Below are 26818 nucleotides of genomic sequence, written 5' to 3' on the forward strand. Positions count from 1 at the left end.
ATTTATTTGAAAGACAATTACAGAGAGGTAGAGACAGAGAGAGAGAGGTCTTCTATCCGCTGGTTTACTCTCCAGATGGCTGCAACAGCTGGAGCTGTGCTGATCCAAAGCCAGGAGCCAGAAGCTTTTTCCAGGTCTCCCAGGTGGGTGCAGGGGCCCAAGGACTTGGGTCATCTTCTTCTGCTTGGGCCATCTTCTTCTGCTTTCCCAGGCCAAGTTTGGGTTGACAGAGTGCTACCTGTATTTGCCTCAGTGTCTCAACAAGAGGCTGCATTCCCCACCATATGAATCCCTAGGACGGGTGGTCTGGATGGGCGATGAATACAGATTGGAAGGAGGAGCCTGCGTCTTCTATTTGAAGCACTCAACAGGCTAACCCACATTTGGTTAAGGAGAATTTATGAAGGCAAAGAAAATGCTCAAAGTTTATTAGATTACATTTGTAATGTTTAATTCTGATCCTCATTTAATTTCTTTCCTTTTTAAAAGATTTATTTATTTATTTGAAAGTCAGAGTTACACAGAGAGAGGAGAGGCAGAGGCAGAGACAGCAAGAGAAATCTTCCCTCCGTTGATTCACTCTCCTGATGGCCGCAATGGCTGGAGCTGCGCCAATCTGAAACCAGGAACCAGGAGCTTCTTCCAGGTATCCCATGTGGGTGCAGGGGCCCAAGGACTTGGGCCATCTTCTACTGCTTTCCGAGGCCACAGCGGAGAGCTGGATTGCAAGTGCAGCAGCTGGGGCTCAAACCAGCGCCCATAAGGGATGCCGGCACTGCAGGCAGAGGCTTTATGTGCTACACCACAGCCCTGGCCTTGATCCTCATTAATTTCTTATGGTGATGGTAAGACATGCTTTTACTAATTTAAACATCGAATCAGTGCCATGTGAATGGGCATCTTATAACCCAGATTGGAGGGAGAGGGGAGGGGAGGGCGAGGGCGAAGGTCAGCCACTGGGAGTGAAAGAGCACAAAGCTTGTCCCAAAACAGTCTTCAGGTCAGATCAGGGTCCTGTGGGGGTAAAGAGAAGGTTATCTCAGGGTGCCGACTGTTCTTTCTCTAGGTCCCAAGAGAGCAAAGTGAGAGGCTGAGCCTTCGCCTGATAAGACGGTTTACCTAGGGGCCGGTGCTGTGGTTAAGCCACCGCCTGCTACACTGGCATCCCATACCAGAGTGCCAATTTGAGGCTCGGCTGCTGTGCTCTGCTTCCAATGCAGCTACCTGCTAATGCACCTGTGAAGGCAGTGGAAGGGCCCTGCCGTCCACATGGGAGGCCAGGATGGAGTTCTAGCTCCTGGCTTCAGCCTGGCTCAGCCCTGGCCACTGCAGCCACTTGGATGGAAGATCTCTCTCTCTTTGTCTGTCTGTCTGTCTCTCTCTCCCTGTCACTGTGTCTCATAAATAAATAAATCTTTAACAAAGCCAGTTTCTCTCGACTTCCTCTGTGCTCCTTCCCCGCAGACACCTGAGGCCCGAGGTCGGACGTGTTTGACCTGTGCTGGACAGAGCGCTCTCCATATTTGCTTTGGTCTCTCAACAAGGGGATGCAAGTTCAGCCCCTCATGGAAAGCAAGGCAGGAATGTTACCTGATTACCGACATCCTTGCTGAGCTGAAAAGAAAGGGGGAAAGGAAGGTATGCAGCCATCAGAGCCGCCTCCGGCAGACACCATCCCACCCATTTCCCACTGCCTGTCATCACCGGCAGCCCTGCACGACTCTGGGTGAGGGCAGACCCTGAGATCGGGTTCCGCTCAGACCCCAGCCTGGGGACCCCCCCCCACAGGCCGCCATTGCTCCCCGCAGCCTGACCCCAGTGGCCTCCAGCACTGGTGTGACTTATGGAAGACGGGCGGGGAGGCCAGGGGACAGGCGAGTCTCAGTCCCCTGGCACATGTGCTCACCTTTCTTGCTCCTCCTGTGCATGAAGACGCCCACTGCCAGCGAGACGAGCCCCAGCACTAACCCCCCGACGCCAGCGAGCATCTTGCTCCGGGCGGAATCAGACTGTGCCTCTGCAGGAGCAGATTCCAGGGTCAGTTTCGCCTGCACTCTGCTCAGGTCCTGCCGATGGACACTGAGGGACATGCCTTGGGGAGGGTGCACATTTAGAAAGGACCTCCAGGGGCGGGCATGTGGTGCAGTGATTAAGAATGCACAGGGGCTGGTGCTGTGGCGCAGTGGGTTAAAGCCCTGGCCTGTGGTGCCGGCATCCCATACGGGCACTGGTTTGAGTCCTGGCTGCTCCACTTCTGATCCAGCTCTCTGCTATGGTCTCTGGGAAAGCAGTAGAAGATGGCCCAAGTCCTTGGGCCCCTGAACCTGTGTGGGAGACCCGGAAGAAGCTCCTGGCTCCTGGCTTCAGATCAGCTCAGCTCTGGCTGTTGGCGGCCATTTGGGGAGTGAAACAGTGGATGGAAGACCTCTCTCTCTCTGTCTCTACCTCTCTCTGTAACTGTCTTTCAAATAAATAAAATATATCTTAAAAAAGAAAAAACACATCCTGAGTGGTGAGAGATGGCTTAGCTGCTTGGGTCCCTGCCACCCACATGGGAGACAATGACTGAGTTCCTGGCTCCTGGATTTTCAGCCTGGCCCGGGGGCATTTTCAGGCATTTGGGGGGAGTGAGCCAGTGAATGGGAGATCTCGGTTTCTCTCTCTCTTCTTTTATTATTATAATACTACTACTACTAATAATAATAATAAAAGAAAAGACTTTTTGGAAAAAAATTAAAAGGATCTCCAAGTTCTGGAGCTTAGGTTGGTGACTGTAACAAAGGGACAAATGCAGAACAGGCTAAAAGCTGAAGACAGAGAAGAGTTCCCATGTGTGAGGGCAATGCAGGAAACGCCCGATTCCTGGGATTTTCTGACAAAGGGGAAGAATCCGAATCCGCAGGATCCCCCAAGGCCAGGGACAGGCAGGTCTCCATCGTCCCCAGCTCAGAAGCAGCCATGGGGCTGGATACAGCCCGAGTGCACACGCACAAATCCCAAGATGGGTGGGCTCCCACTCTCAAGAATGTCATGGAAAGTCACTCACTCCACTCCACAGTGATGGGACTGTCCAGGCTGGGGTGCTCCACGTGGCAGGTGTAGACGTCTCCCTGGTGGGGGGTCATTTCCAGCATCACCAGGATCTGGAAGGTCCAGTCTCCATTATGGATCGGGTGGGTGGACACGACCCCGGCTGTTTCCTCCCGTCCATTCAGGAACCAACGGACTTGAACGTGGCCTGGATAGAAATCTGTCACGTGGCAGACGAGCAAGCTGTGGTGCTGCAGGGGCCCCTTCTTGGAGGGGGAGACGCTCACTCGGGGCTGGGCTGGGAGTGGGGGACAGAAAAGGAATGCCAGTCCGGAGTGTTACTTCTTAGATCTTCTCACTAGGAGGTGTCTTCTAGGTGTTTACAATGTGTCACAATCAGGCAGGTGGATAAGGGGTAAGTGGAAGAGCAGAACTAGATCTTCAGATGGGCTACACATGGGCTGAGTTCCATCCTAAAACCCAGAGGGGGCGAGACAAGGGCAGCACTTTGTGGCAGATGTAGAGGAAATTCTCACTCTAAGCCATCAATGATTTTTTTGACCAAGAGTTTTTCCTGCACCTGTGAAACTCTCTTCTCTGCCATCTTGATGTAAAAAGGATGCAGAATTCACTCAAATAATATTTTTACCTTAATAGATACAAACAATAGCATTTTCCTGGTCTATCAAGCTAATGGTTTTATATCCTACAAATTACATACAGCAAGGTTGACAATGACTTCTTTGTAAAACAATCTACCTATGTTATGGCCTCACCCATCTACAAAAATCCACAATTTTCATGTGTACAGTAATAACCCCAAACCTGCTGGATTGGTAGGGATTTCAGTCCATTTCCCAATATGTCTTCCAGGGTTGTTTAATCAGGTGCGCCCTGCCCCTCTGCGTGCTGCGCCTTCCTCTCTGAGCAAGTTCCCCTCCTGCTGCCCACTTCCGGGGCCTCCCCACACCTGCTGCAGTAACTCGTTGCATCTCTGCCAGCAGTAGTAGCAGGGAGGCCAGAAAGGATTCACGTGTTTCTAGAGAAAAGCCTATTTGGAGGAATTTCCCACACCGGCGCTCCTTAATAACTTGGCCCTCTCGTTCCCAGAGAATACAAGAGCGCGGAGATGGAACCGAGTGTGGTAAAGGCTTCTTTCTCAGCGATGTCTCCCTTAGTGACTTGCTCTCGAGCCCAGACTTGTCCGTACTGCCAGCCTCTTCCACTTGACGTGATTTGCTTTTAGGGACACACCTTATCCTTCAACAACTTCTATAAATCCACCTCCCATCAGCAGTTCTCAGTGTCCATTGTGAATCAGGTTAAAATTCTCTCCCTTATGGCTCCCGGGCCTCAAGCAAACCAGGGGATGTCTGTTTAAGACCCCAGAGGTGCCATGGTAAGGAACCTTCCTGCAGTACACGTTGGACAGCCAAGGGATGCTGGCGCCGCCTGGGGACGCAGAGGTCTCATTTCTGGCCCAGCTCAAAACAGGCTGCACAAGGGCAGAGGACTTCTGTGCATTCTGAGGCAGCCTTGTTGAGCGCCCACAAGACAAGCTGGCATCTGCTGAGGAGTCACACTGGACTCCCCACAGCTCTCCTCTCCCTCTCCTCTGTAACTCAGGCCCTAGTCACTATTCCCTGGGCCATCACAGCCCTGTCTCATTCCATGGCTCTGAGTCCAGCCCCTTTCCTTTCACATTTCACGCCTTCTGCAATCACAGCACTGACCTTGTCATTTGCTACCAAACCAGACCAAAGAACCACGACCCTTCTGGTGCGGTGACATTTCGCTGTTGCTATGGTGATCACTGGGAGCTGCTGGCAAGCATGCATTCCAGTGTGCACCGCCTACTGAGAGTGCATCTCTGGGCAGCGACTCTGGGATCCCTGTCTTCCAGGACTGTCTTCCTGGGATTCTTAGCAGAGCTAGCTCCGGCCCCTCTGGCCTGCAAGATCAACCCCAGCTCCTGAGGCAGGAGCCTGGGCCCTGCTCCTGCCTGTGCTGAGGGCTGCCCTGAGCTCCTCCTTGATGGTCCCTGACCACGGACTCCACTGTATCAGCTGATGGGGAGAGGCTCTGAAGTCCTCTGGGCTCTGCACACGCCCCCCCATCTCTTCCCTTCCCACTCAGGCTCCCTGAAAGAACAGTACGTTCAGCTCCTATTCTCCCTACCAGCAAGGGGGCACCCAAGCCAAACCAAACGGCCCCTGCACCAAGAACTTCACTCAGCCCTATCCCACCCCCTCTTCCCAGCCTACCAGTGTGGCTTCTGCTTCCACCTTTGGCCCTCCGCCTCTCCCAAGCTTCCCAGGGTTTCCCAGTCCGCACTCCCGACGTGTCCTGTTTCCCTGCTGTTCAGGTCGCCCTCTCCGCTCAGCTTCTCTGGGCCTCTTGCCAGTTCTTCCTCACTGCTCTTATCTCTAGGCCTCCCCCTGGAGCTACAGAAGTCGGCCTCGTTCCACGGGATCCCTCCTTTGTGCTCGTCCCACTGCACCCCCGACCTGGGTCCTAGGTGAGCTCGTGTAGCCCAGGTGCCCGGCCGCTCCACACCCTCCATCGCACCTGTCCCTGGTGCCCCCAGCATCCAAGCCCGACTCTTCCCTGGAAAGCCGCTTCCCTACGAGCCTCGCCTCCCGCCCGAGAGCGGTCCGGGCGTCCGGCCCCCGTCACCGCCCCCAGTACGCTGCAGGGCGGGACGCGTCCTGCTGCGGCTTCTCTGCCAGCGCCGTCCTCCTGCATTCCCCGCACAGCCTCGGTCAGGTTCTCGCCGTCGCTCTCACGCACCGGCTCCCATCCCCGCCCAGTCGCAACCGCGAAGGGGCCTTCCCGCCCCGACCCAGGGCCGCAGCCTCACCTTGGAGCAGCACGGGGAGACCCTGGAACAACTCGTAGTTGTGTCTGCACACCCTGTCCACCTCGGCCCGCGCCTGCTGCAGGTATTCCAGGTTCCAGGACTCGGCGACCTGCCGGCCGAGCTCGCTGACGGCGCGGAACTCCCCGATGTCGCTGTCGAAGCGCACGAACTCCTCCCTGTTGTAGGCGCATCTGTCCAGCAAGCGCTGCGTCCCGTTGGAGGCGTAGCATTCATATCGTCTCTGCCACAGGTAGTTCTCTGCGGGGGGCGCGGCGCGGCGCGGCTGAGCCCGGCGCCCGCACCCTAGCGACCACGCACCGGGCGAACTCAGCTCCGGCGCAGGGATTGAAGCCCCGGGCACCAACGGCCACAGCGCTACGTTGTGGACCGTGCGTGCGCTCCTGGGGCTGTGCAGCCCCCCACCCCTCCCTCACACGCAGGCGCCGACCGCCTCTGCTGCTTGCCCGGCATGTACTGGCGAAGCTGAGAGGACCCAGCGCGTGCAGGGTGACCAATCTAAGTAAATTCATCTCTCATTCCGAACAATATTTAATAACAGTGTGTAATAACTTTTGGCTACAGTGTGACATTTCAATACATGGATCATCAGATCAGGGTAACTGCATAGTCATCACCTCAAACACTGATCATTTCTTGGTGTCGGGAGTGTTCAAAATCTTACTCGCTATTTTGAAATGTTATTGTCGTCAGGGCCGGCGCTGTGGCAGATTGGGTAAAGCCGCTGCCTGCAGTGCCAGCATCCCATGTGGGTGCCAGTTCTAGCCCCGGCTGTTCCACTTCTGATCCAGCTCTCTGCTATGGCCTGGGAAAGCAGTAGAAGATGGCCCAAGTCCTTGGGCCCCTGAACCTGTGTGGGAGACCCGGAAAAAGCTCCTGGTTCCTGGCTTCGGACTGGGGCAGCTCTGGCCTTTGCGGCCATCTGTGGAGTGAACCGGCAGATGGAAGACTTTTTTTTTTTTCTCTCTCTCTCCCTCTGCTTCTCTGTAACTCTGCCTTTCATGTGAAAAATAAATAAAAAGAAATGTTATTGTTGTCAACCAGAGTTATCCTAATATTAGAAATTATTTCTATTATCTAACTGTACCCCTATATCTGCAGACAAAAAGTTGCCAGAAGATATAATGGAGGCAAGATGGTATATATATAAAAAAAGGTGTTACAGGTATGGGCTCAAATCCCCACACTACAACATATTACTATGTGATTCTGGGTAAAAAATAGCCTTGTAAGTCTCCATTCAAGAAAGGTAAAATGTGAAAAACATCGGTTGAAGAACTGCTGTGACAAGAGTAAGTTAACATCCATGAACTCTACCACATTGCATCTGGCTCTACTTAACACATGTTGGTCCCCGCTGCTTTTCAGGGTGGCTTGTCTTAGTAATTGCAAAATTCTGAACAATCTCACAGGAGGGCGGGACCATTGCAGCCTAGGGGCTACTGGGAAATCTTAAAGGGAGATGCTGTGTGGATCAGACCTCCATGACTGAAACACTTCTGATGCCTACGGGCTGACTGTGTTCCCACCTCTGCTTTACCTTAGTGATTTTACTTGGAGTATGAAAAAGAAGAGAAAGTCACAAAGACCCAGGTGCCCAGACAGCTTCTGCAAGGGCCCAGAGGGTCTCCTCTGTAACTCTGCCTCCCGAATAAATAAATCTTAAAAAAAAAAAAAAAAAAGGAGCCAGAAACACGCAGCGTCCAGAGCGTGGTCCCTCGGAGCCCCATCTCCAGCCTCAGGTCTCGCTGGCTCGCTGGCTAGGGGTTGTCTCAATCAAGCTTTCCCCTGGGCAGCTCTAAGCCTAAGGCTGCTCGCTCACTGCTGGACAGGAATAAGAGGGGGAGCCCAATTCCCTAATGGGGAGAGAAGGACTTGGGCTATGGCAGGAGGCTCCCACAGCCTGCCTCAGAGTCTGGTTCCTTAGAAGGAAAGACGTCTAGGAACTGTTCCCTGCGTCAGACCCTGCACAGTAGACGCTCGCTCTCACCTGGAGTGGCCCTGCCCAGGGCCACAGGGTGGAGCAGCACCGTCAGTACCACCGCCAGCGCCGCTGTCCTCAGGGACCTGCAGGGCCTCATGGAGCTGCAAAAGGATGGCAAGGTGCGGAAAGCAGCCGTCAAGGAAGGAGGGACTCAGCGGAGTGCCCCTTGGAGACCGTGGACCAAAGTCCCTCCCCACGATCCGGGATTGGTCAGACTCCGACAAAAGAACCAATGGGCACCGAGCTTGACGTGAGTCATCACTCGCTGGGCAGACCTTGGGCCTAGAGATGAACCATGAAGACCGGGCTACTCGCGGTTTGCTTTGCTGCGAAGGCGCTCTCCATTACAGATATACAGTTGGCCCATCTACGGGGATTATCATACATCCACCCGGGCCGCCCCTCACACACCCACAGGACAAGGTCGGGGTAGAGCAGGTTTTCTCTCTTCTTAAGATTTATTTATTTGATCACTAGGCTAATCCTCCACCTGCGGTGCTGGCACCCCAAGTTCTAGTCCCGGCTGGGGCGCTGGATTCTGTCCCGGTTGCCCCTCTTCCAGGCCAGCTCTCTGCTGTGGCCCGGGAGTGCAGTGGAGGATGGCCCAGGTCCTTGGGCCCTGCACCCGCATGGGAGACCAGGAGAAGCACCTGGCTCCTGGCTCCTGCCATTGGATCAGCGCGGCGCGTCGGCCGCAACGCACCAGCCATAGTGGCCACTTGGCGGGTGAACCAACGGCAAAGGAAGACCTTTCTTTCTCTCTCTCACTGTTTAACTCTGCCTGTCAAAAAAAAAAAAAAAAAAAAGATTTATTTATTTTAAAGGCAGAGTTACAGAGAGAGAGAGACAGAGAGAGAGAGAGAGACAGAGACAGAGGTCTTCCATCTGCTAGTTCACTCCCCAGCTGGTCACAACGGCTGCAGCAGCACCTATCCAAAGCCAGGAGCCAGGAGCTTCTTTCAGGTCTCCCACACAGGTGCAGGGTCCCAAGCACTTAGGCCGTCTCCTGCTGCTTTCCCAGGCCATGGCAGAGAGCTGGATCAGAAGTGGAGCATCCCGGACTTTGGATCAGCACAGAACCAACGTCAATATGGGATGCCGGCCCTGAAGGCGGTGGCTTTACCCGCTACACTACAGTGCTGCCCCCTATATAGTATTGCTTTTAAGGTCAAATGAGACAAAGAACTCTGAAATAGCCTTGATAAATAAAGTCCACAAAAAATAAAAATAGATCAGTAAATGAAAAAGAAAATGAAAAATTCAACTAAAGATCTTACCTCCTTCAAAACATCTGATTCTGGTGTATTTATAGTGAATATCTCTTCCAAACTTTCAAATCACATTATTGTCTATTTTACAAGCTTGTAAATGTGGTCCTGTTGGACAACAGATTCCAATCAAGAAAATGTCAAACAGGCATTATTTCCTTAAAAAGATATTAAAACATAAACAAAATGCTAGCATCTAAAATGCAAGAGACAAAAATTACATAGCATAAGGAGTCTATTAAGAATGAAGTCTATTTTTTTTTTTTTTTGACAGGCAGAGTGGACAGTGAGAGAGAGAGACAGAGAGAAAGGTCTTCCTTTGCCGTCGGTTCACCCTCCAATGGCCGCCGCGGCCAGCGCGCTGCGGCCGGCGCACCACGCTGATCTGATGGCAGGAGCCAGGTACTTCTCCTGGTCTCCCATGGGGTGCAGGGCCCAAGTACTTGGGCCGTCCTCCACTGCACTCCCTGGCCACAGCAGAGAGCTGGCCTGGAAGAGGGGCAACCGGGACAGAATCCGGCGCCCCGACCGGGACTAGAACCCGATGTGCCGGCGCTGCTAGGCGGAGGATTAGTCTAGTGAGCCGCGGCACCGGCTTAAGAATGAAGTCTATTAAGAATGAGGGCCAAAGAAGGATGTACTTTTCTCTGAAGGGAGGAGAGAATTTCCCCTTTGCTTATGGCCTTGTCTAAATACTGACAGAGACCATGGACACAAGAGGCTCCCATAGCCTTGGCAGCTCATGTCAAGAGCCTTGGGTGATCACTGACATCATACGTAAGAGTGTTAATTGTTAAATTAACAGCAGGAGTCACTGTGCACTAACTTCCACTGCAGGACCTGTTTTAAATGAGTTGTACTATGAGATTTAACTGTAAAACTTGCTCTCAAACAGTTTTTATACTTTGTGTGTGCAGGTGTGCAGATAGTTACTTAGTATTGAGTTGGTCTGTGTATAAAGTTAGTTGAAAACAAATCTTAATGGAGAAGGGACTGGGAATAGGAGAGGGAGGAGGAGGTGGGGAGGGAGTTGGGAGGAAGGCGGGTATGGTAGGAAAATCACTAAATTCCTAAAGATGTACTCATTAAATTTATATTAATTAAATAAAAGGTTAAAAAAAAAAAGAATGAAGGCCAGTGCTGTGGTATAATAGGTTAAGCTGCTGTCTGCTGTGCCAGCATCACATGTGGGCACTGGTTCGAGTCCCGGCTGCTCCACTTCAGATCCAGCACTTGGTTATGGCCTGGGAAAGTGGTAGAGGATAGCCCAGGTGCTTGGACCCTTGCCACCATATGGAGACCCAGATGAAGTCTAGGCTCCTGGCTTTGGCCTGGCCCAGTCCCGGCTGTTGCAGTTATTTGGGAGTGAACCAGCAGATGGAAGATCTCTTTTTCTCTCTGTCACTCTGCCTCTCACATAAATAAATAAATCCTTCAGAAAATATTCAGGAAAACTCAAATAATAATAAATATGGATAATTAGATTTACCTACAAATTTCCCTAAGAAAGATAAACAGGAGTAGAGAAGTATTTAAAGACCAACTTTAGCCGGCGCCGCGGCTCACTAGGCTAATCCTCCGCCTAGCGGTGCCGGCACACCGGGTTCTAGTCCTGGTCGGGGCGCCGGATTCTGTCCCGGTTGCCCCTCTTCCAGGCCAGCTCTCTGCTGTGGCCAGGGAGTGCAGTGGAGGATGGCCCAGGTGCTTGGGCCCTGCACCCCATGGGAGACCAGGAAAAGCACCTGGCTCCTGGCTCCTGCCATCGGATCAGCGCGGTGCGCCGGCCGCAGCGTGCCGGCCGCGGCGGCCATTGGAGGGTGAACCAACGGCAAAGGAAGACCTTTCTCTCTGTCTCTCTCTCTCTCACTGTCCACTCTGCCTGTCAAAAAAAAAAAAAAAAAAAAAAGACCAACTTTGTTCAAGCTTATTAAAACCTCTAAATTTAAGCTATAAAGCTTCTATAACAATTAAAAAAAAAAAAAGATTTGGGCCGGCACTGTGGCGTAGCAGGTAAAGCCACTGCCTGCAGTGCCGGTATCCCGTATGGGTGCCAGTTCGAGTCCAGGCTGCTCCACTTCCAATCCAGCTCTCTTTTATGGACTGAGAAAGCAGTAGAAGATGGCTCAAGTCCTTGGGCCCCTGCACCCACATAGGAGACCTGGAAGAAGCTCCTGGCTCCTGGCTTCGGATCAGCACAGCTGCGGCCGTTGCAGCCACCTAGGGAGTGAACCACCGATGGAAGACCTCTCTCTCTCTCTCTCTCTGCCTCTCTCTCTCTCTGCCTTTCAAATAATTAAATAAATTTAAAAATAAAAAAGAAGATCTAAGGTAAATGGGCCTGAATTATATATATTATGAGTGCATTTGTTCTAAAATACCAGCAGAATATTTTTGTAAATTTGATCAGCAATTTAAAAAAATCACTTAGAAAAAGGTGGTGGACAAAAACATCAAAGATAATGCGAATGTCTGGGATGGGGTGGGGGTGGGGAATTTAGGAAGATTCCTGTCACACAACTGCGTGAGACCTCCGCGTGGAAGATGCCACTTCTCTGTGTCTCTAACTCTGAAATGAACCAGGAACTGGAGTTCCCTGGCCAGGCTGCTCCCTGAAAACTGCTCTCTGTATGCCCTTTCCAGAATTCTCTTTACCCTGCAACAGAGCGTGTCAGCGCTGTCAGTGCAGTGATTGGTCACACCCAGCCAATTTCCATGACAGAGCCCCCAGCCTGCCTCAGCTCCTCCTCGCTGCTCCTGGGCTCCCAGTTGTCAACTGTAGATCCCTGCGAGGAGAATGTTCCAGAACAAAGCTGGCATCCTTATGGCCCTCACCCTGGCTTTCCTGCTCAATCTCCAAGGAGCTGAGGCCATCACAGGTGAGTGCTTGGTGGAGAGGGGTGCAAGGGCTGGGGTGAGAGGTGGGGCGGGCTTCTACGACTTGGCCCTGTAGGAACTGGAGACTTTGCAGACTCTCTGGTGTGCTGGCCTCCTTAACTTCTCTGCTCCATTCCCCTGGGGACGGCCACCTTTGCCTCTCTAATGGCAGCCACAGAATACCAGGCCGCTGTCTGGTTTCTTTCCTCATTTATATCTCACAGAAACCTTCAATCAAGAAATGGAAGAAAATCTGAGGCTCAAAAAGATTAATGAACTTTCTGGGGTGGGCGTTCGGCCTAGCACTTTACATGCCACCTAGGACTCACACATTCCATATCAGAGTGCTTGGATTTAAGTCCTGGCTTCCCTTCTGACCCAGATTCCTGCTAATCCATGTTCTGGGAGGGAGCAGGTTCAAGCAGGTTCTTGGGTCCCTGCTATCCAAGTGGGAGAACTGGATGGAGTTTCTGGCTCCTGGCTTTGGCCTGGCCCAGCCCTGGCTCTTGTGGGAACTTGGGAAATGAACCAGTAGATGATAAGATTTCTATCCGTCTCTCTCTCTCCCTTCAAATAACTGAAAATACATTTTAAGAAAATTGGAAATGTTAGTACACTTTACAAAGTTAAACTCCGAGTCAAAGAGCCAGGGTTTAAGCCCAGATCCAGTGGGTGATGATACTCTGCAGTCCCCAGACTTCTGCACACAATGGCCGAGTCCAGTCCTGGAATGCTGCAGAGACCTGGTGCCCCGGCTTTCTCCTGGTTCCCAGCCCCTTCTTTGTGTGGCTGCCATGTGGATAGACGCTGTGTGTCGGGAGCCAGTAGAGAAAGTGAGAGTGTTGCTGTATTCCGTCCCCTCTCCCAGGTCCCTGGGACCTTCCAAGGTCTCTGTGCATGGCTCACATGCCTCCTCTCTGGACAGCAGAGTTTCATGTTTCTGTTAACCTTGTGATTCAGGTCCTGAGGGGCCCAGGGGACTCTGGCTGCATGAGGGGCCTGCACAGTGGGGAACTACAAGGACCCAGGCAAGAGCTGTAAGTTAGGGTGGGTGAGCTTCCTCCCTGCTGCTGCCCCCAGTGAGCACCAAGCCCATGCTTATCTTCTCACCCAAATGTAATGATCTCAAGGGCTAAAGGTAGAGCCCAGCCCCAGAATGTGACTTAAGACAGGGGCAGAGAGAGGGAATAGAATACTACCACCCTGTTGATGGTTACTTGCGTTATTTCCAATGTTGGGTTATAATAATACCATGTTAGTGTTTCTCTCCCCATTGGTTCCTTCTCCCTTAACATACAAATATGTTCTTTATCTTAAAAATATGAATGTGGGGCTGGCGTTTATGGTGTAACTGGTTAAGCTACTGCTTGCAACACTGGCATCCCATATCAGAGTGTCAATTGGAAACCTGGCTACTCTATTTCTGATCTAGCTTCCTGCTAAAGCACCTGGGCAGGTAGCAGAAGATGGCCCAAGTCCCCGGGCCCCTGCCTCCCAGACGGTAGACCGAGATGGAGTCCCTGGTTCCTGGCTAGGGCCTGGCCCAGACTTGCCTGCTGTAATCATGTAGAAAGTGAATCGGTGGATGAAAGATCTCTCTCTCTCTCTCTCCCTCTCCCTCTCCCTCTCCCACTCCCTTTCTCTCTATTATTCTGTCTTTTAAATAAATGAATGAATCTTTAAAAACACAAATGAGAACCCACATATACAAACCAACTTATCTTTCAATCAGCACTCTACCCTAGGACACTGTCTCTAGGTATTTGCTCCCATACCTAAGCTTCTGACTTTTTTTTTTTTTTTTAAAGATTTATTTATTTATTTGAAAGTCAGAGTTACACAGAGAGAAGAGAGGCAGAGAGAGAGAGAAGTCCTCCATCCGATGGTTCACTCCCCAACTGGCCGCAATGGCCGGAGCTGCGCTGATCCGAAGCCAGGAGCCAGGAGCTTCCTCCAGGTCTCCCACATGGGTGCAGGGGCCCAAGGACTTGGGCCATCCTCCACTGCTTTCCCAGGCCATAGCAGAGAGCTGGATTGGAAGTGGAACAGCTGGGACTCCAACTAGTACCCATGTGGGATGTTGGTGCCTCAGGCCAGGCATTAACCCACTGTGCCACAGTGCTGGCACCAGCTTCTGACTTTTAACTCCAATGGACTCCTGAGAATATTCTTGTATTAACCAGTAATGACACTGATGTAAGATCAAACCCAGGGGGCACTTTTCAGTGTCTCTGACTGGAGTTCATGATAATATTTACACTCTAATCCACTTCTTTCTGACTTCTTTTCTTTTTTTAAAAAAAAATTTATTTATTTATTTGAAAGGCAGAATTACAGACAGGCAGAGAGAGAGAGAAAGAGATTGAGAGAGAGAGGTCTTCCATCCGATGGTTCACTCCCCAAATGGCCACAATGGATGGAGCTGTGCCGATCCGAAGCCAGGAGCCAGGAGCTTCTTCCCGGTCTCCCATGCAGGTGCAGGGGCCCAGGGACTTGGGCCATCTTCTACTGCTTTCCCAGGCCACAGCAGAGAGCTGGATTGGAATAGGAGCAGCCAGGGCTCCAATCAGCACCCATATGGGATGTCGGGACTGCAGGCGACCACTTTACCCGCTACGCCACAGCACCTCTTTCTGATTTCTTATTGAAACTTGTGAAAGATCTCCCTTTAGATTTCCCTGTCCTGGTTTTTCTTCTATTTCTCTCGGTCCTCTTTTGAAATTGCCTCCTAATTATCATGTTCCCCAGAGCTGTACCCTCAGATCTCTGCAGTTCTTCTTCTTTTTAGAGATTTATTTATTTTATTTGAAAGGCAGGGTTACAAAGAGACAGGAAGAGGTCTTCCATCCTCTGGTTTGCTCCCCAAATGACCGCAATGGCTAGAGCTGGGCCAGACCAAACCCAGGAGCCAGGAGCTTCTTCTGAGTCTCCCACGTCAGTGCAGGGGCCCAAGAACATGGGCCATCTTCTACTGCTTTCCCAGGTGCATTAGCAGGGAGCTGGATCGAAAGTGAAGTAACCGGGATTCAAACTGGGGCCAAATATGGGATGCCTGCACTGCAGGTGGCAGCTTTACCCGCTATGCCACAGCACCGGCCTCTGTTGCTCTTATTTTATGCACTCTTCCTGGAAAATCTCTTCTAGCCTTCACCTACCACCGATGCCTGACTTTCAGCTCTCTGGCCCAAACCTCTGTCCTAAGACCAACATTAGATACAACTGTCTGTGTATCACTTCTACTTACTATAAAGACAATGTGCATTCAACTGAACTCAGGATCTTCTCCTGATTAGTCTGTCTGCCTTCCTCACCTTTTAAATGAAAGGAATACACATGATTGCTTTGGATTGGGGAGATGTCGGTCAAAGAATATAAAATTTCAGTTAGGAGGAGTGATCAAAAAAACACATTTTATTTATTTATTTGAGAGGTAGACTCACAGACACAGAGAGGGAGAGACACAGAGAGAGGTCTTCCATCCGCTGGTTCACTCCCCAAATGGCCACAAGGACCAGAGCTGGGCTGATCCGAAGCCAGGAGCCAGGAGCTTCTTCTGGGTCTTTCGTGCGGGTGCAGGGGCCCCAGGACTTGGGCCGTCTTTTACTGCTTTCCCAGGCCATAGCAGAGAGCTGGATTGGAAGAGGAGCATCCAGGACATGAACTAGCACTCACATGGGATGCTGGCACCACAGGTGGAGGATTAACCTGTGCCACAGCACCAGCGCGGAGGAGTAATTTCAAGAGTTCAATTGCATAGCATGGTGACTGTAGCTGATAACAGTGTATTGTAGCTTTGAAAATTGCTAGGAGAATGGATCTTAAATGTTCTTCACCACAAAAAAGAGAAGCATGTGATGCAATGCATTGGTAATTAGCCCTGTTTGGGCATTCCACTATGTATATGTATTTCAAAACAACAGCATGTTATACACAATAAAACATGTAATTTTATGTCTGTCAATTAAAAACAACTTAGAAAGTGACTTGCCAATTAGATGATTACATGGCCAGCCTAAGAAAGTTTTCCACCTCCCTTGCTGCCCACATCACTCACCAGTTTCTGAAGAGTCTAATCTCTTTCCTGTCAATCAAAATCCTTCCTCCAGGTTGGCACCATGTGTAGTGTGTAATATCTGCCTCTTGCAGCGTTGGCATCCCATATGGGTGCCGGTTCGAGTCCCGGCTGCTCCACTCCTGATCCAGCTCTCTGCTATGGCCTGGGAAAGCAGTAGAAGATGGCCTAAGTCCTTGGGCCCCTGCACCCACATAGGGGACCTGGAGGAACCTCCTGGCTCCCAGCTTTGGATCGGCTCAGCTCTGGCTGTTGCGGCCAATTTGGGGAGTGAACCAGCAGATGGAAGACCTCTCTATCTCTCCGTTGCTACCTCTCTCTGTAATTCTGCCTTTCAAACAAACAAACAAACAAATAAAAAGATCTGTAAGCAGAGCAGCTATGAAAGGAAAGGAGGGAGGGGCACGTGAAGAGAGCCCGGCCAGGAAGTTGGGCTGCTCCCCAGCCTGTGGAAGTCGGCACAACGACTCATACAGAGGCAGGTGACATCTGCTGAGCCTCCGATGAACCAGGCGACACTCTGAAGACCTGGCATAGCTGCTCATGCAATCCTCAGGCTCACCCTGTGCTGCAAATGCATGAGGAAATGCAGAAAGATTAAGTAAGTTACTTAAAGTCACGGCTATTGGTGAATTAAGTGGGATTTTTCTCTCCGTGTAAGACCTCAATTCTTCTAGGACCACAGATATAAAATTGTTTTTAGAGTCCTTGGAGGCTGAGTAGGGATTATTTTTTTATTACAGAAAAGGACAAAAAATAGAAAAATTAAGAGAAGAAAACACCCCCTTTTCAGTTCTGTCTTAGCTTATGAGGATGAAGCTGCAGTGTGTATAGTGTTGTTCATAACATTTTTCATTTTAGTCATTTTAAATTCAAAAGTATCGTGCAGTTATTTTGGCATTGGTTCCAAACTTTCTTTTTGAATTTATGTTTTGATTTTTGTTTCAATGGAATCTGATGTGGAATGTGCACCTCTTACTGCTGGGCAAAATACCTGCTCCCTTTCTGCTTTATTATTTTTAGAAATGTTTGTTCTCTGGCCTCTATCACTTACGCTTTGTCACATTTTCCTCATCTTTCTTTATGCAGCAGAGCATGTGTCAGTTTTTGTCATATTTGCACAGACGCACGAACCATCAGGGGAGTGTATGTTCGAATTCGATGAGGATGAAGTGTTCCATGTGGATCTGGACAAGAAACAGGCGATCTGGTACCTGCCGGAGTTTGATCGCATGTTTTCCGTGGAGGCTCAGGGCGGCCTGGCCAATATTGCTGCAGCCAAGTCAAACTTGAATGCCTGTATCCAGCACTCCAACCACACCCAGGCCCCCAACGGTACTGCTTCTCTTTGATTCTGCTATAGCCCAACTGGGAAGGCATGGGAGGGCCCCCAGCCACACACAGGTTAGAGGAGGCCCAGGTGCCCGTGGCTGGGCCATCCTCCCGCAGAGTGTCCATGACACCAGCAATGCCAGGTGAGAGGGATCAGCAGAATGGGGCTCAGGGCTCTGATCTGGGAGCCCACAGGCAACCCAGGGTTTGAGGTAGATGAGCAGGTGGAACCTTTGTCATCTACCCCAGGACTGGGGACTCAGCAGGTGCTGTCTGCCCCCAGAGCCCCCGGAGGTGATCGTGTTTCCCAAGGAGCCAGTGGAGCTGGGCCAGCCCAACACACTCATCTGCCACATCGACAAGTTCTTCCCGCCGGTGCTCAATGTCACGTGGCTGCGTAACGGGCAGCCGGTCACCGAGGGGGTCTCTGAGACCGTCTTTCTGGCCAGCACCGAATTCAGATTCCGCAAGTTCCACTACCTGGCCTTCGTGCCCTCCGCCGCCGACGTCTACGACTGCAGGGTGGAGCACTGGGGCCTGGACGCGCCGCTCCTCACGCACTGGGGTACAGAGCCCCTCTGCCTGTTCTCCCCGAAGCCCGCTCCTCCCGGCACCCTTCCCCTCCATACCGGCTTTCCCCACGCGCTGGGCCTGTCCTCTGCTTCTGCTAACGTGCCATCAAACGGTCCGTCACCTTCAGCTCCCGCACACGGCCCAGGCCAGCCTAGCCCCTCACCGCACCTCTGACCTCATCCCTGCATTCTTCCCCCAGAGGCCCAGGAGCCGATCCAGATGCCCGAGACAACAGAGACTGTGGTCTGTGCCCTGGGCCTGGTGGTGGGCCTGGCGGGCGTCGTGGTTGGCATCGTCCTCATCACAAAGGCTCTGCGTTCCAGTCCTGATCCCCGGGCCCGCGGGCCCCTGTGAGTTACTGTGGAGGTGAGGATCATAGGATATAGTCGTGGTGAAAGAGGAAAGAACGGGGGTCGGTAGGATAAGCAGAAAGGAGCCAGCATTCAGTTTGCTAAGCGTATTTGGCAACGTGTTTAACAATATCGATGACTTAGGAGTGCTTAATATACTCAGGAGCTCTCCTAAACATTTACACTTCCCAGCTACGTTTATCCTCACAAATACTGCATGAGGGAGGCTCCAATGTCACCATTTTTTCAAGAGAAATTCCTCTGTTTTCTTACGTACACAGAGATATGTAACAACTTGGTCGGGCAAGCAGCGAGGAAGCAGTGCAGCCGGCACTCAGGCACAGGAAGTCTGGATCCGACACTGTTTGCGTCCCCACTGTCCTGCAATTGTGTTTTAAGGAGAAAAAGATTGGAACACTACTCAGCCAGAAAAGGAATAGAACTCTACTTTCAACACAATGGATACATCTGGAGACCATTAAAATAAGCCAGACCCCAAAACACAAATATCATGTTTTCTCTGATTGGTTGTAGCTAAAATATAGAGTACAAAAAAAAAAAAAAAAAAAAAAAAAAAGAAAAGAAAAAAAACCAAAAACCAAACCCTCAATGCATATTGAGCTAAACTGACATCTTTTGCTTTGATTCTTCTCTATAACCCTTGTCTCTACCCCTACAGAACAGTGGTCTCTCTACCTTTTACTTGTAGAGCTCTTTGTTTAGACAAGCATTGAGCCCATGATTATGAAGTAAATTGAAAGTGTGTTAGCACAAAACAATTCAAAGAGGGGCTGGTATTTTATCCTTGGAATTGTATCTATGAAATTTATGAAATCTGTTCCCTATGTACTAATACATTTAAATATATATATACCAAAGATCAAGTCCAAAGTCTCCAGGAGCCCAGAGTTGAGTAGTGCAGCTGGCTCATACTCTCCATGTAATCGCAGCACCGTGTGTTGGTGCCTAACACTCTGCTCTCTCTAGTTGTACTCACCAGTGGCAGAGCTCACACAAAAATGTCCTTTCTGGGGCTGCATGGGCTTCTAGCTGTCAAACCTAGCATGCTTTAAGTATTTATCTGTTTTTGTAGTTCTCCTTCCATGGTGATGACCACTTCTAGTTCATTCTTTGTATTCTCCATGTTGTACCTCCGGTGCACAGAGTTGAGTCAATCACACGACTCAGTCTCTGTGTCGCTGGCATCTCCAAGCTCCCTCCCTCCCCAGTCCTTACTCCCATACCTAACCTCTTTCCCCACTACCTAGGTGACCATCCTAATGGATTTGATATTTGTGTATATCCTGTATGTTAATATAATATTTTTCAATATGCATATTTTTAATTATCCAAAATAACATCAAAGATTCAATTTTGTGCAATTTGTTGTTTTCAAATTTTTGATAATAGTCTATGCTATATACCTAACTATCTATATTTTATGAGATACCTGAATTAAATGCTTTCCATTCTTGTATCTTACATTAGACTTTTTTAATAAAAAATTTATTTATTTATTTATTTGAGAGGTACAGTTTATAGCCTAAGGGAGAGAAAGACAGAGAGAGGTCTTCCATCCACTGGTTCACTCCCCAGATGGCTGGAATGGCCAGGGCAGGGCTGATCCAAAGCCAGGAGCCAGGAGCTTCTTCTGGGTCTGTCATGTGGGTTCAGAGGCCCAAGCACTTGGACCATCTTCTGTTGTTTTCCCAGGCCATTAGCAGAGAGCTGGATTGGAAAAGGAGCAGCTGGGACTTGAACTGGAGTCCATACAAGATGCCAGCACTGCAAGTGGAGCGCCAGCCCTGTTTTCAACTTTTTAAAAGAAATCTCCCAATACTGAGATCTCAAAGACACTCTTAAACCTTTCTATAGTTTTACATTTAGTTCTTTAGTTCATCTAGGATATAGCTTTTTGTTTGAAGGAGATCTGGCCTTATTTTTCTCCATCCATTTAGTGGGCCAGGCACCCACCTTTTCTTCAGGAGCTGTGGTTTGTGGTTGAGTTTATTAAACTGAGAGTTTGCACAATAGGCCTGTGTCTGTGCTCTGCTTTGTTCCATTGCCTGATTTGTCTCTTCTCGCTCCAGTATCCTAGTGTTTTGATTACTATGACACTGCCCTATGTGTTAATATCTCGTAGGACAAATTCCATCTCTCTTTTTTTAAATTTCCTTTGCTTAAACATATGTATAATTGCATACAAATTTAAACTAGGGTGATCAAGTGTCTCAAATTCTTTAAAAAAATATTTCTTTATTTATTTTTTTGACTTTTTTTTTTTTTTTTGACAGGCAGAGTGGACAGTGAGAGAGAGAGAGAGACAGAGAGAAAGGTCTTCCTTTTTGCCGTTGGTTCACCCTCCAATGGCCGCCGCGGCTGGCGCACCGCGCTGATCCGATGGCAGGAGCCAGGAGCCAGGTGCTTTTCCTGGTCTCCCATGGGGTGCAGGGCCCAAGCACCTGGGCCATCCTCCACTGCACTCCCTGGCCACAGCAGAGAGCTGGCCTGGAAGAGGGGCAACCGGGACAGAATCCGGCACCCCAACCGGGACTAGAACCCGGTGTGCCGGCGCTGCAAGGCGGAGGATTAGCCTATTGAGCTATGGCGCCGGCCAATATTTGTTAATTTTTAAAAGTCTTTGATGGAACTGGCACTGCAGGCAGCAACTTTACCCACTGTGCCACAGCGCCAGTCCCAAGGATAGGCATTTTAAAACATTACCATTCCTGCCTTCGGATCAACTCAGCTCCTGCTGTTGAGGCCATTTGAGGAGTGAACTATTGGGTGGAAGACCTCTCTCTCTCTCTCTCTGCCTCTGTAACTCTGCCTTTCAAATAAATCTTTAAAAAAAATTACTTCTAGCCGGCGCCGCGGCTCACTAGGCTAATCCTCCGCCTAGCGGCGCCGGCACACCGGGTTCTAGTCCCGGTTGGGGCGCCGGATTCTGTCCCGGTTGCCCCTCTTCCAGGCCAGCTCTCTGCTGTGGCCCGGGAGTGCAGTGGAGGATGGCCCAGGTGCTTGGGCCCTGCACCCCATGGGAGACCAGGAAAAGCACCTGGCTCCTGGCTCCTGCCATCGGATCAGCGCGGTGCGCCGGCCGCAGCGTGCCGGCCGCGGCGGCCATTGGAGGGTGAACCAACGGCAAAAGGAAGACCTTTCTCTCTGTCTCTCTCTCTCACTGTCCACTCTGCCTGTCAAAAAATAAAAAATAAAAAATAAAAAAATAAAATAAAAAAAAATAAATAAATAAAAATAAACTTAAAAAAAATTACTTCTATAAGATAACAAATCTAGTGGCTTTGATAGTGTGGCAGGCAATCTACTTTATAACTGGCTATTTTGATCAGAGATGATCGGATTTACATGTAAAATGATTACTACCAACAAAAACAGGCTGAAAAATCATAAGGGGCTAGCTCTGTTGTGCAGTGGGTTAAAGCCCTGGCCTGCAGTGCCAGCATACCATATGGGTACCAGTTCGAGGCCTGGCTACTCCACTTCTGGTCCAGCTCTCTGCTATGGCCTGGGAAAGCAGTAGAAGATGGCCCAAGTCCTTGGGCCCCTACACTCACATGGGAGGCCTGGAAGAAGCTCCTGGCTTCAGATCAGCTCATCTCTGGCTGTTGTGGTCATCTGGGGAGTGAACCAGCAGATGGAAGACCTCTCTCTCTGGCTCTACCTCTCTCTGTAACTCTGCCTTTTAAATAAATAAATCTTTAAAAAATAATAAGAGACAGATCACACCAACAACAGACTGTAAATAAGGGAGAACACAGATTCAGGAGTTCCATCAGAGTTTGAAATCTGCAGAATTGTTCAAGGACTGGATAAAGTCTTCTCTTTGGGGCCATAGACTGGATGAGGATGGCGTCATTTACTGAGGTAGTAAATAGAAGAGCAGAGATAGGTCACGGGAACCTGAAGGACTCTTTCCTGACATGCTGAGTCAGAAGTCTCTGTGAGACCACAGTTGGAAGTGGAAAGACCTACACAAGAGATAACTTTGGCAGGAATCCATACGTACCTATGTGGAAGGCAGGGGAGACAATGGGATGCCCTAAGGGAAGACAGTGAGAAAAACAGAACAAATGAACAGAAAAAAGAACTCCAGATGGGAGCAGGGAATGTGGTAAACAGGGCCAGGGCTAGGATGAGGTGAGGGGTGCACGTGCCTTAGGTGCAAAACCAAAAAACTCAGTCATCACAATAAATGAAATATATTAAAAAAAAAAAAAAGCAAGGCAGAGCTGCATGGCCAACCAGTTATCAAAAAAGAAATACTCAAAGAAAATAGAGAAAAATTAGAGAGGGAGAAAAGTTAGAGGAGTCTTATTATCTAAGCCAAGGAAGTAAAGGATTTCAGGACGAAGGAAGCCCTGGGGAGGGTCAGACGGTCAGCAGAGCTCGTGTGATAGACACTGGTTGTGGATACTCTCAAAGAGTAGTTGGAAACAGCTGCACGACTGTGCTTCCCTCTTGCCCCATTCCAGAGTCGGGCTTCTCTGGCCTCAGGAAGAGGCCCTCCTTGCTCAGGATCTCTGGGAGGCTTGATGCATGTGGGACCCCCTCAAGTCAGCTGGGTGTGGCCACTTCAGGGTACTGCTTGACCCCTAACTGCTGCTCCCAGGAGACCAGGGCATGTGCCCGGAGGCCCACCTTCTCTCTGGGACCTAAGTGCAGAAGCGGGGAATCGGGTATGACGGGGGTCATGCAGTCATTTGGGGATGAGCCAATGGAAGGAAGACCTTTCTCTCTGTCTCTCCCTCTCTCTCACTGTCTAACTCTGCCTGTCAAAAAAAATAGACACAATTAAATATATTTGTGGGTACTACATGATACTTGATAAATGTACACATTTTGTAATGATGAAATTATAGTCATTAGCATATCTATCACCTTGAACATTTATCATTTGTGATGAGAACATTAAAAATCCTCTCTTCTAAAAATTTTTAAAGATTTATTTATTTATTTGAAAGTCAGAGTTACACAGAGAGAGGAGAGGCAGAGAGAGAGAGAGGTCTTCTGTCCAATGGTTTACTCCCCAGACGGCCGCAATGGCTGGAGCTGTGCTAATCCGAAGCCAGGAGCCAGGAGCTTCTTCTGGATTTCCCATGCAGGTGCAGGGGCCCAAGGACTTGGGCCATCTTCTACTGCTTTCCCAGGCCATAGCAGAGAGCTGGATTGGAAGAGGAGCAGCCAGGACTAGAACCGGCACTCATATGGGATGCCGGAGCTTCAGGCCAGGGCATCAACCTGCTGTGCCACAGCGCCGGCCCCTCTTCTAAATATTTTTAAAAGAGATTTATTTATTTAAATAAATCCAAAGCTAGGAGCTTGGAGCTTTTTCTAGGTCTCCCACACAGATGCAGGGACCCAGGCACTTAAGCCATCTTTTACTATTTTCTCAGGCCGTAGCAGAGAGCTGAATTGGAAGTGGAGCAGCCGGGACTTGAACCAGTGCCCATATGGGATGCCAGCACTGCAGGCAATGGCTTTACTTCTACTCCACAGTGCCGGCCCCTCTTCTAGATATTTGAAATACACAATACATTCTTGTTAACTCCAATTTATTGTGCAACAGAACACCAGAACTTGGTCCTCCTGACTAGCATGGTAGCTGATGGAGCAAGGACAAAAGTTTTAGGCTGATTTCAGCTCCCTGCCGAGGTGACCCCAGGCCCTGCTCCTCGGGTGCTTCCCTGTCATCTTGCTCAATCAGCTACGTCCCCTGCATTCCTGAGGCACCGTCCCTCCCCTCTCCCCCAGCCCGCTGAGTCAGGGTACCCCAGCTTAGCGACGGAAGAGACCTCTGCCCCCGGAGGAACAGCCCTTCTCTGCCATCTTCCGCAAACACAGCCCACGCGACTGAAGAAGCGGACCCCAGCCCCCTGCCCCACGGAGATGTCCTGCTCTCCTTTCCAAATACCCTAAACTCAGCTCACCCCAGCTTCCCCCTCACCCAGCTCAGCTTCCCCTAGACTGTAGACCTCCAAAAGAAAAGGAAAAAAATAAAGAAAAAAAGCCCGCACAAGCCAGCTCAGCCATGGCCTCCCCGTCGTGGCCCTCAGCTGGCTTCTGCTATATAAACCCAGCAGTAGCTAAGTCCTTGCTCTCTGCCACGGGTTCGCCCTGTGTGCACTCCAGCAGTTAGCCTGTCTCAGGTTTATTTTTCTCTTTATTAAGGACTTGCTCTGGCTGTAACTTTTTTTTTTTTTAAGATTTATTTTATTTATTTTAAAGGCAGAGTTACAGACAGAGGTAGAGACAGATCTTCCATACGCTGGTTCACTTCCCAAATGGTCACAATAGTCGGAGCTGGGCCCATCTGAAGCCAGGAGCCGGAAGTTCCTTCTGGATCTCCCATGTGGCTGCAGGGGCCCAAGCACTTGGGCTATCTTCCACTGCTTTCCCAGGCCATAGCAGAGAGCTGGATGGGAAGTGGAGCAACCGAGACTCAAACATGCGTCCATATAGGATGCCAGCATTGCAGGCCAGAGCTTTAACCCGCTACATCACAGTGCCGGCTCTCCAAACAGTATTTCAACTACTGTGCCAAATGCTTACCCCACAAAATATAATTTTAAAAAAATTTATTTATTTACTTGAAAGAGGTAGAGAGGGGCTGGCGCTGTGGCGCAGTGGGTTAAAGCCCTGGCCTGAAGTGCCGGCATCCCATATGGATGCTGGTTCTAGTCCCGGCTGCTCCTCTTCTGATCCAGCTCTCTGCTATTGCCTGGGATAGCAATGGAAGATGACCCAAGTCTTTGAGCCCCTGCATCCACATGGGAGACCCGGAGGAAGCTCCTGGCTCCTGGCTCCTGGCCTCAGATGGGCGCAGCTACAGCCATTGCGGCCATCTGGAGAGTGAATCAGTGGATGGAAGACCTCTCTCTCTGTATCTACCTTTCTCTGTAACTCTGTCTTTCAAGTAAATAAAATAACTATTTAAAAAAAAGAGTTATATAGAGAGAAATCTTCCATTTACTGGTTCACTTCCCAGGTGGCCGCAACGGTCAGGCTAGGCCAGGATGAAGCCAGGAGCCAGGAGCTTCACCTGGGTCTCCCATGTGGGTAGCAGGGGCCCAAGCACCTGAGACATCTTCCACTGCTTTCCCAGGCACATCAGCAGGGAGCTGGATCGGAAGTGGAGCAGCTGGGACACAAACCAGCACCCATATGGGTTGCCAGCATCAGAAGCAGTGACTTAACCTGCTACACCACAGCGGGCTCTAAGTTTTATTTTCATAGAGAGAAAATAAAGTTGCCTATGGCCTACAAAAGTCATAATGTGTCCCTGGTCATTGCTGCTTTAATTTTTACAGGACAAAAACTAAACACTCATTTATTGGAGACTCTGGAATATGTAGTCCAAGTAATTACACATTACACTATAAGTGGAGACGTCAGGCATCGTATTGTAATCGCTTTATGTTTTGCCCCCACCAAAACTGCTAGAAAGGAAGAAAGCTGTTTGAAGGGAGAAAATTTGCGACATTTGTCAGTTATCTTCTGTGTATCTGTATTGCACTTCTTGCAGTGCAAGCGCAGTGTTATCTTGTGCTATGGGGTGTACGGAGCATACCACGAATTTATGGCTAAGCTTTCAGAGGGCTGAGAGGAGACACTGGTTCTGACCACGGGAAAAGCTGCATTCCGCCTTGAGGGGAAGGAGGAGCCCGTTACCCACAGTCCACGGATGCTCCGGTGAGCAGAGGGATGCCTGCCCCCACCTCACCTGCTCACGCGAGTGCCTGGAAACTCATCCGGTGGCGGGTAATCTGGAGGCGTCTTCAATGCATTTAATACAACTGAAGATTGTGTTAGAAGAAGATGATAGGAGATAAGAAATACACGGGGCCGGAGCTGTGGCGTAGCCTGTTGAAGTCCTGGCCTGCAGTGCCGGCATCCCATATGAGTGCTGGTTGGAGTCTTGGCCACTCCACTTCCGATCCAGCTCTCTGCTATGGCCTGGGAAAGCAGCAGAAGATGGCCAAGTCCTTGGGCCCCCTGCATCCATATGGGAGACCTAGAAGAAGCTCCTTGGATCAGCCCTGCTCCAGCTGTTGTGGCCAGTTGGGGAGTGAACCAGTGGATGGAAGACCTCTCTCTCTTGTTCTCTCTCTCGCTCTTTGCCTCTCCTTCTCTCTCTGTGTAACTCTTTCAAGTAAATAAATAGATCTTAAAAAAAATAAATATATGGGGCCTGGCAGTTTGTTAAAGTCCCGGCCTGCAGCACTGGCATCCCATATGGATGCTGGTTCTTGTCTCGGCTGCTCTACTTCCTATCCAGCTCCTTGCTATGGCCTGGGAAAGCAGCAGAGTATGGTCCAAGTCCTTGCACCCACGTGGGAGACTCAGAAGAAGCTCCTGGCTCCTGGCTTGAGATCAGATCAGCTCCAGCCATTTCGGCCATTTCGGGAATGAGCCAGAAGATGGAAGATCTCTCTCTCT

General features: G+C 50.1%; 2 protein-coding genes across 6 annotated transcripts; one reads left to right on the plus strand and one right to left on the minus strand.

Moving 5' to 3' along the window:
* Positions 1 to 397: 397 nt before the first annotated feature.
* LOC100341358 (RLA class II histocompatibility antigen, DP beta chain) lies at positions 398 to 18190 on the minus strand. 4 transcript variants are annotated; one of them, XM_051854863.2, is made up of 8 exons: positions 18068 to 18190; positions 9170 to 9268; positions 7899 to 7993; positions 5891 to 6148; positions 3047 to 3328; positions 1907 to 2017; positions 1591 to 1614; positions 398 to 1014 (listed from the first exon to the last, which is right to left on the minus strand). In XM_051854863.2, the coding sequence occupies exons 3-7, from the start codon at positions 7987 to 7989 to the stop codon at positions 1595 to 1597; spliced, it is 762 nt and encodes a 253-aa protein (XP_051710823.1). In that variant the 5' UTR covers positions 7990 to 7993; positions 9170 to 9268; positions 18068 to 18190; the 3' UTR covers positions 398 to 1014; positions 1591 to 1594. The 4 variants fall into 4 exon arrangements, with proteins under 4 accessions (XP_051710823.1, XP_008260991.1, XP_008260992.1 ...); XM_008262769.4 differs by lacking the exons at positions 9170 to 9268; positions 18068 to 18190 and having other exon boundaries at positions 7899 to 8035; XM_008262770.4 differs by lacking the exons at positions 1591 to 1614; positions 9170 to 9268; positions 18068 to 18190 and having other exon boundaries at positions 7899 to 8035.
* On the plus strand, positions 11875 to 20389 carry LOC100352927 (RLA class II histocompatibility antigen, DP alpha-1 chain). 2 transcript variants are annotated; one of them, XM_002714614.5, is made up of 5 exons: positions 11875 to 12036; positions 17196 to 17441; positions 17722 to 18003; positions 18211 to 18377; positions 18643 to 20389. In XM_002714614.5, exons 1-4 carry the CDS (start codon positions 11955 to 11957, stop codon positions 18363 to 18365), a joined length of 765 nt encoding a protein of 254 aa, XP_002714660.3. In that variant the 5' UTR covers positions 11875 to 11954; the 3' UTR covers positions 18366 to 18377; positions 18643 to 20389. The 2 variants fall into 2 exon arrangements, with proteins under 2 accessions (XP_002714660.3, XP_069930291.1); XM_070074190.1 differs by having other exon boundaries at positions 11898 to 12036; positions 20075 to 20389.
* The last annotated feature ends 6429 nt before the right edge of the window (positions 20390 to 26818 follow it).

This window comes from Oryctolagus cuniculus, chromosome 5 (genome assembly GCF_964237555.1).
Source record: "Oryctolagus cuniculus chromosome 5, mOryCun1.1, whole genome shotgun sequence".
NCBI lineage: Eukaryota > Metazoa > Chordata > Mammalia > Lagomorpha > Leporidae > Oryctolagus > Oryctolagus cuniculus.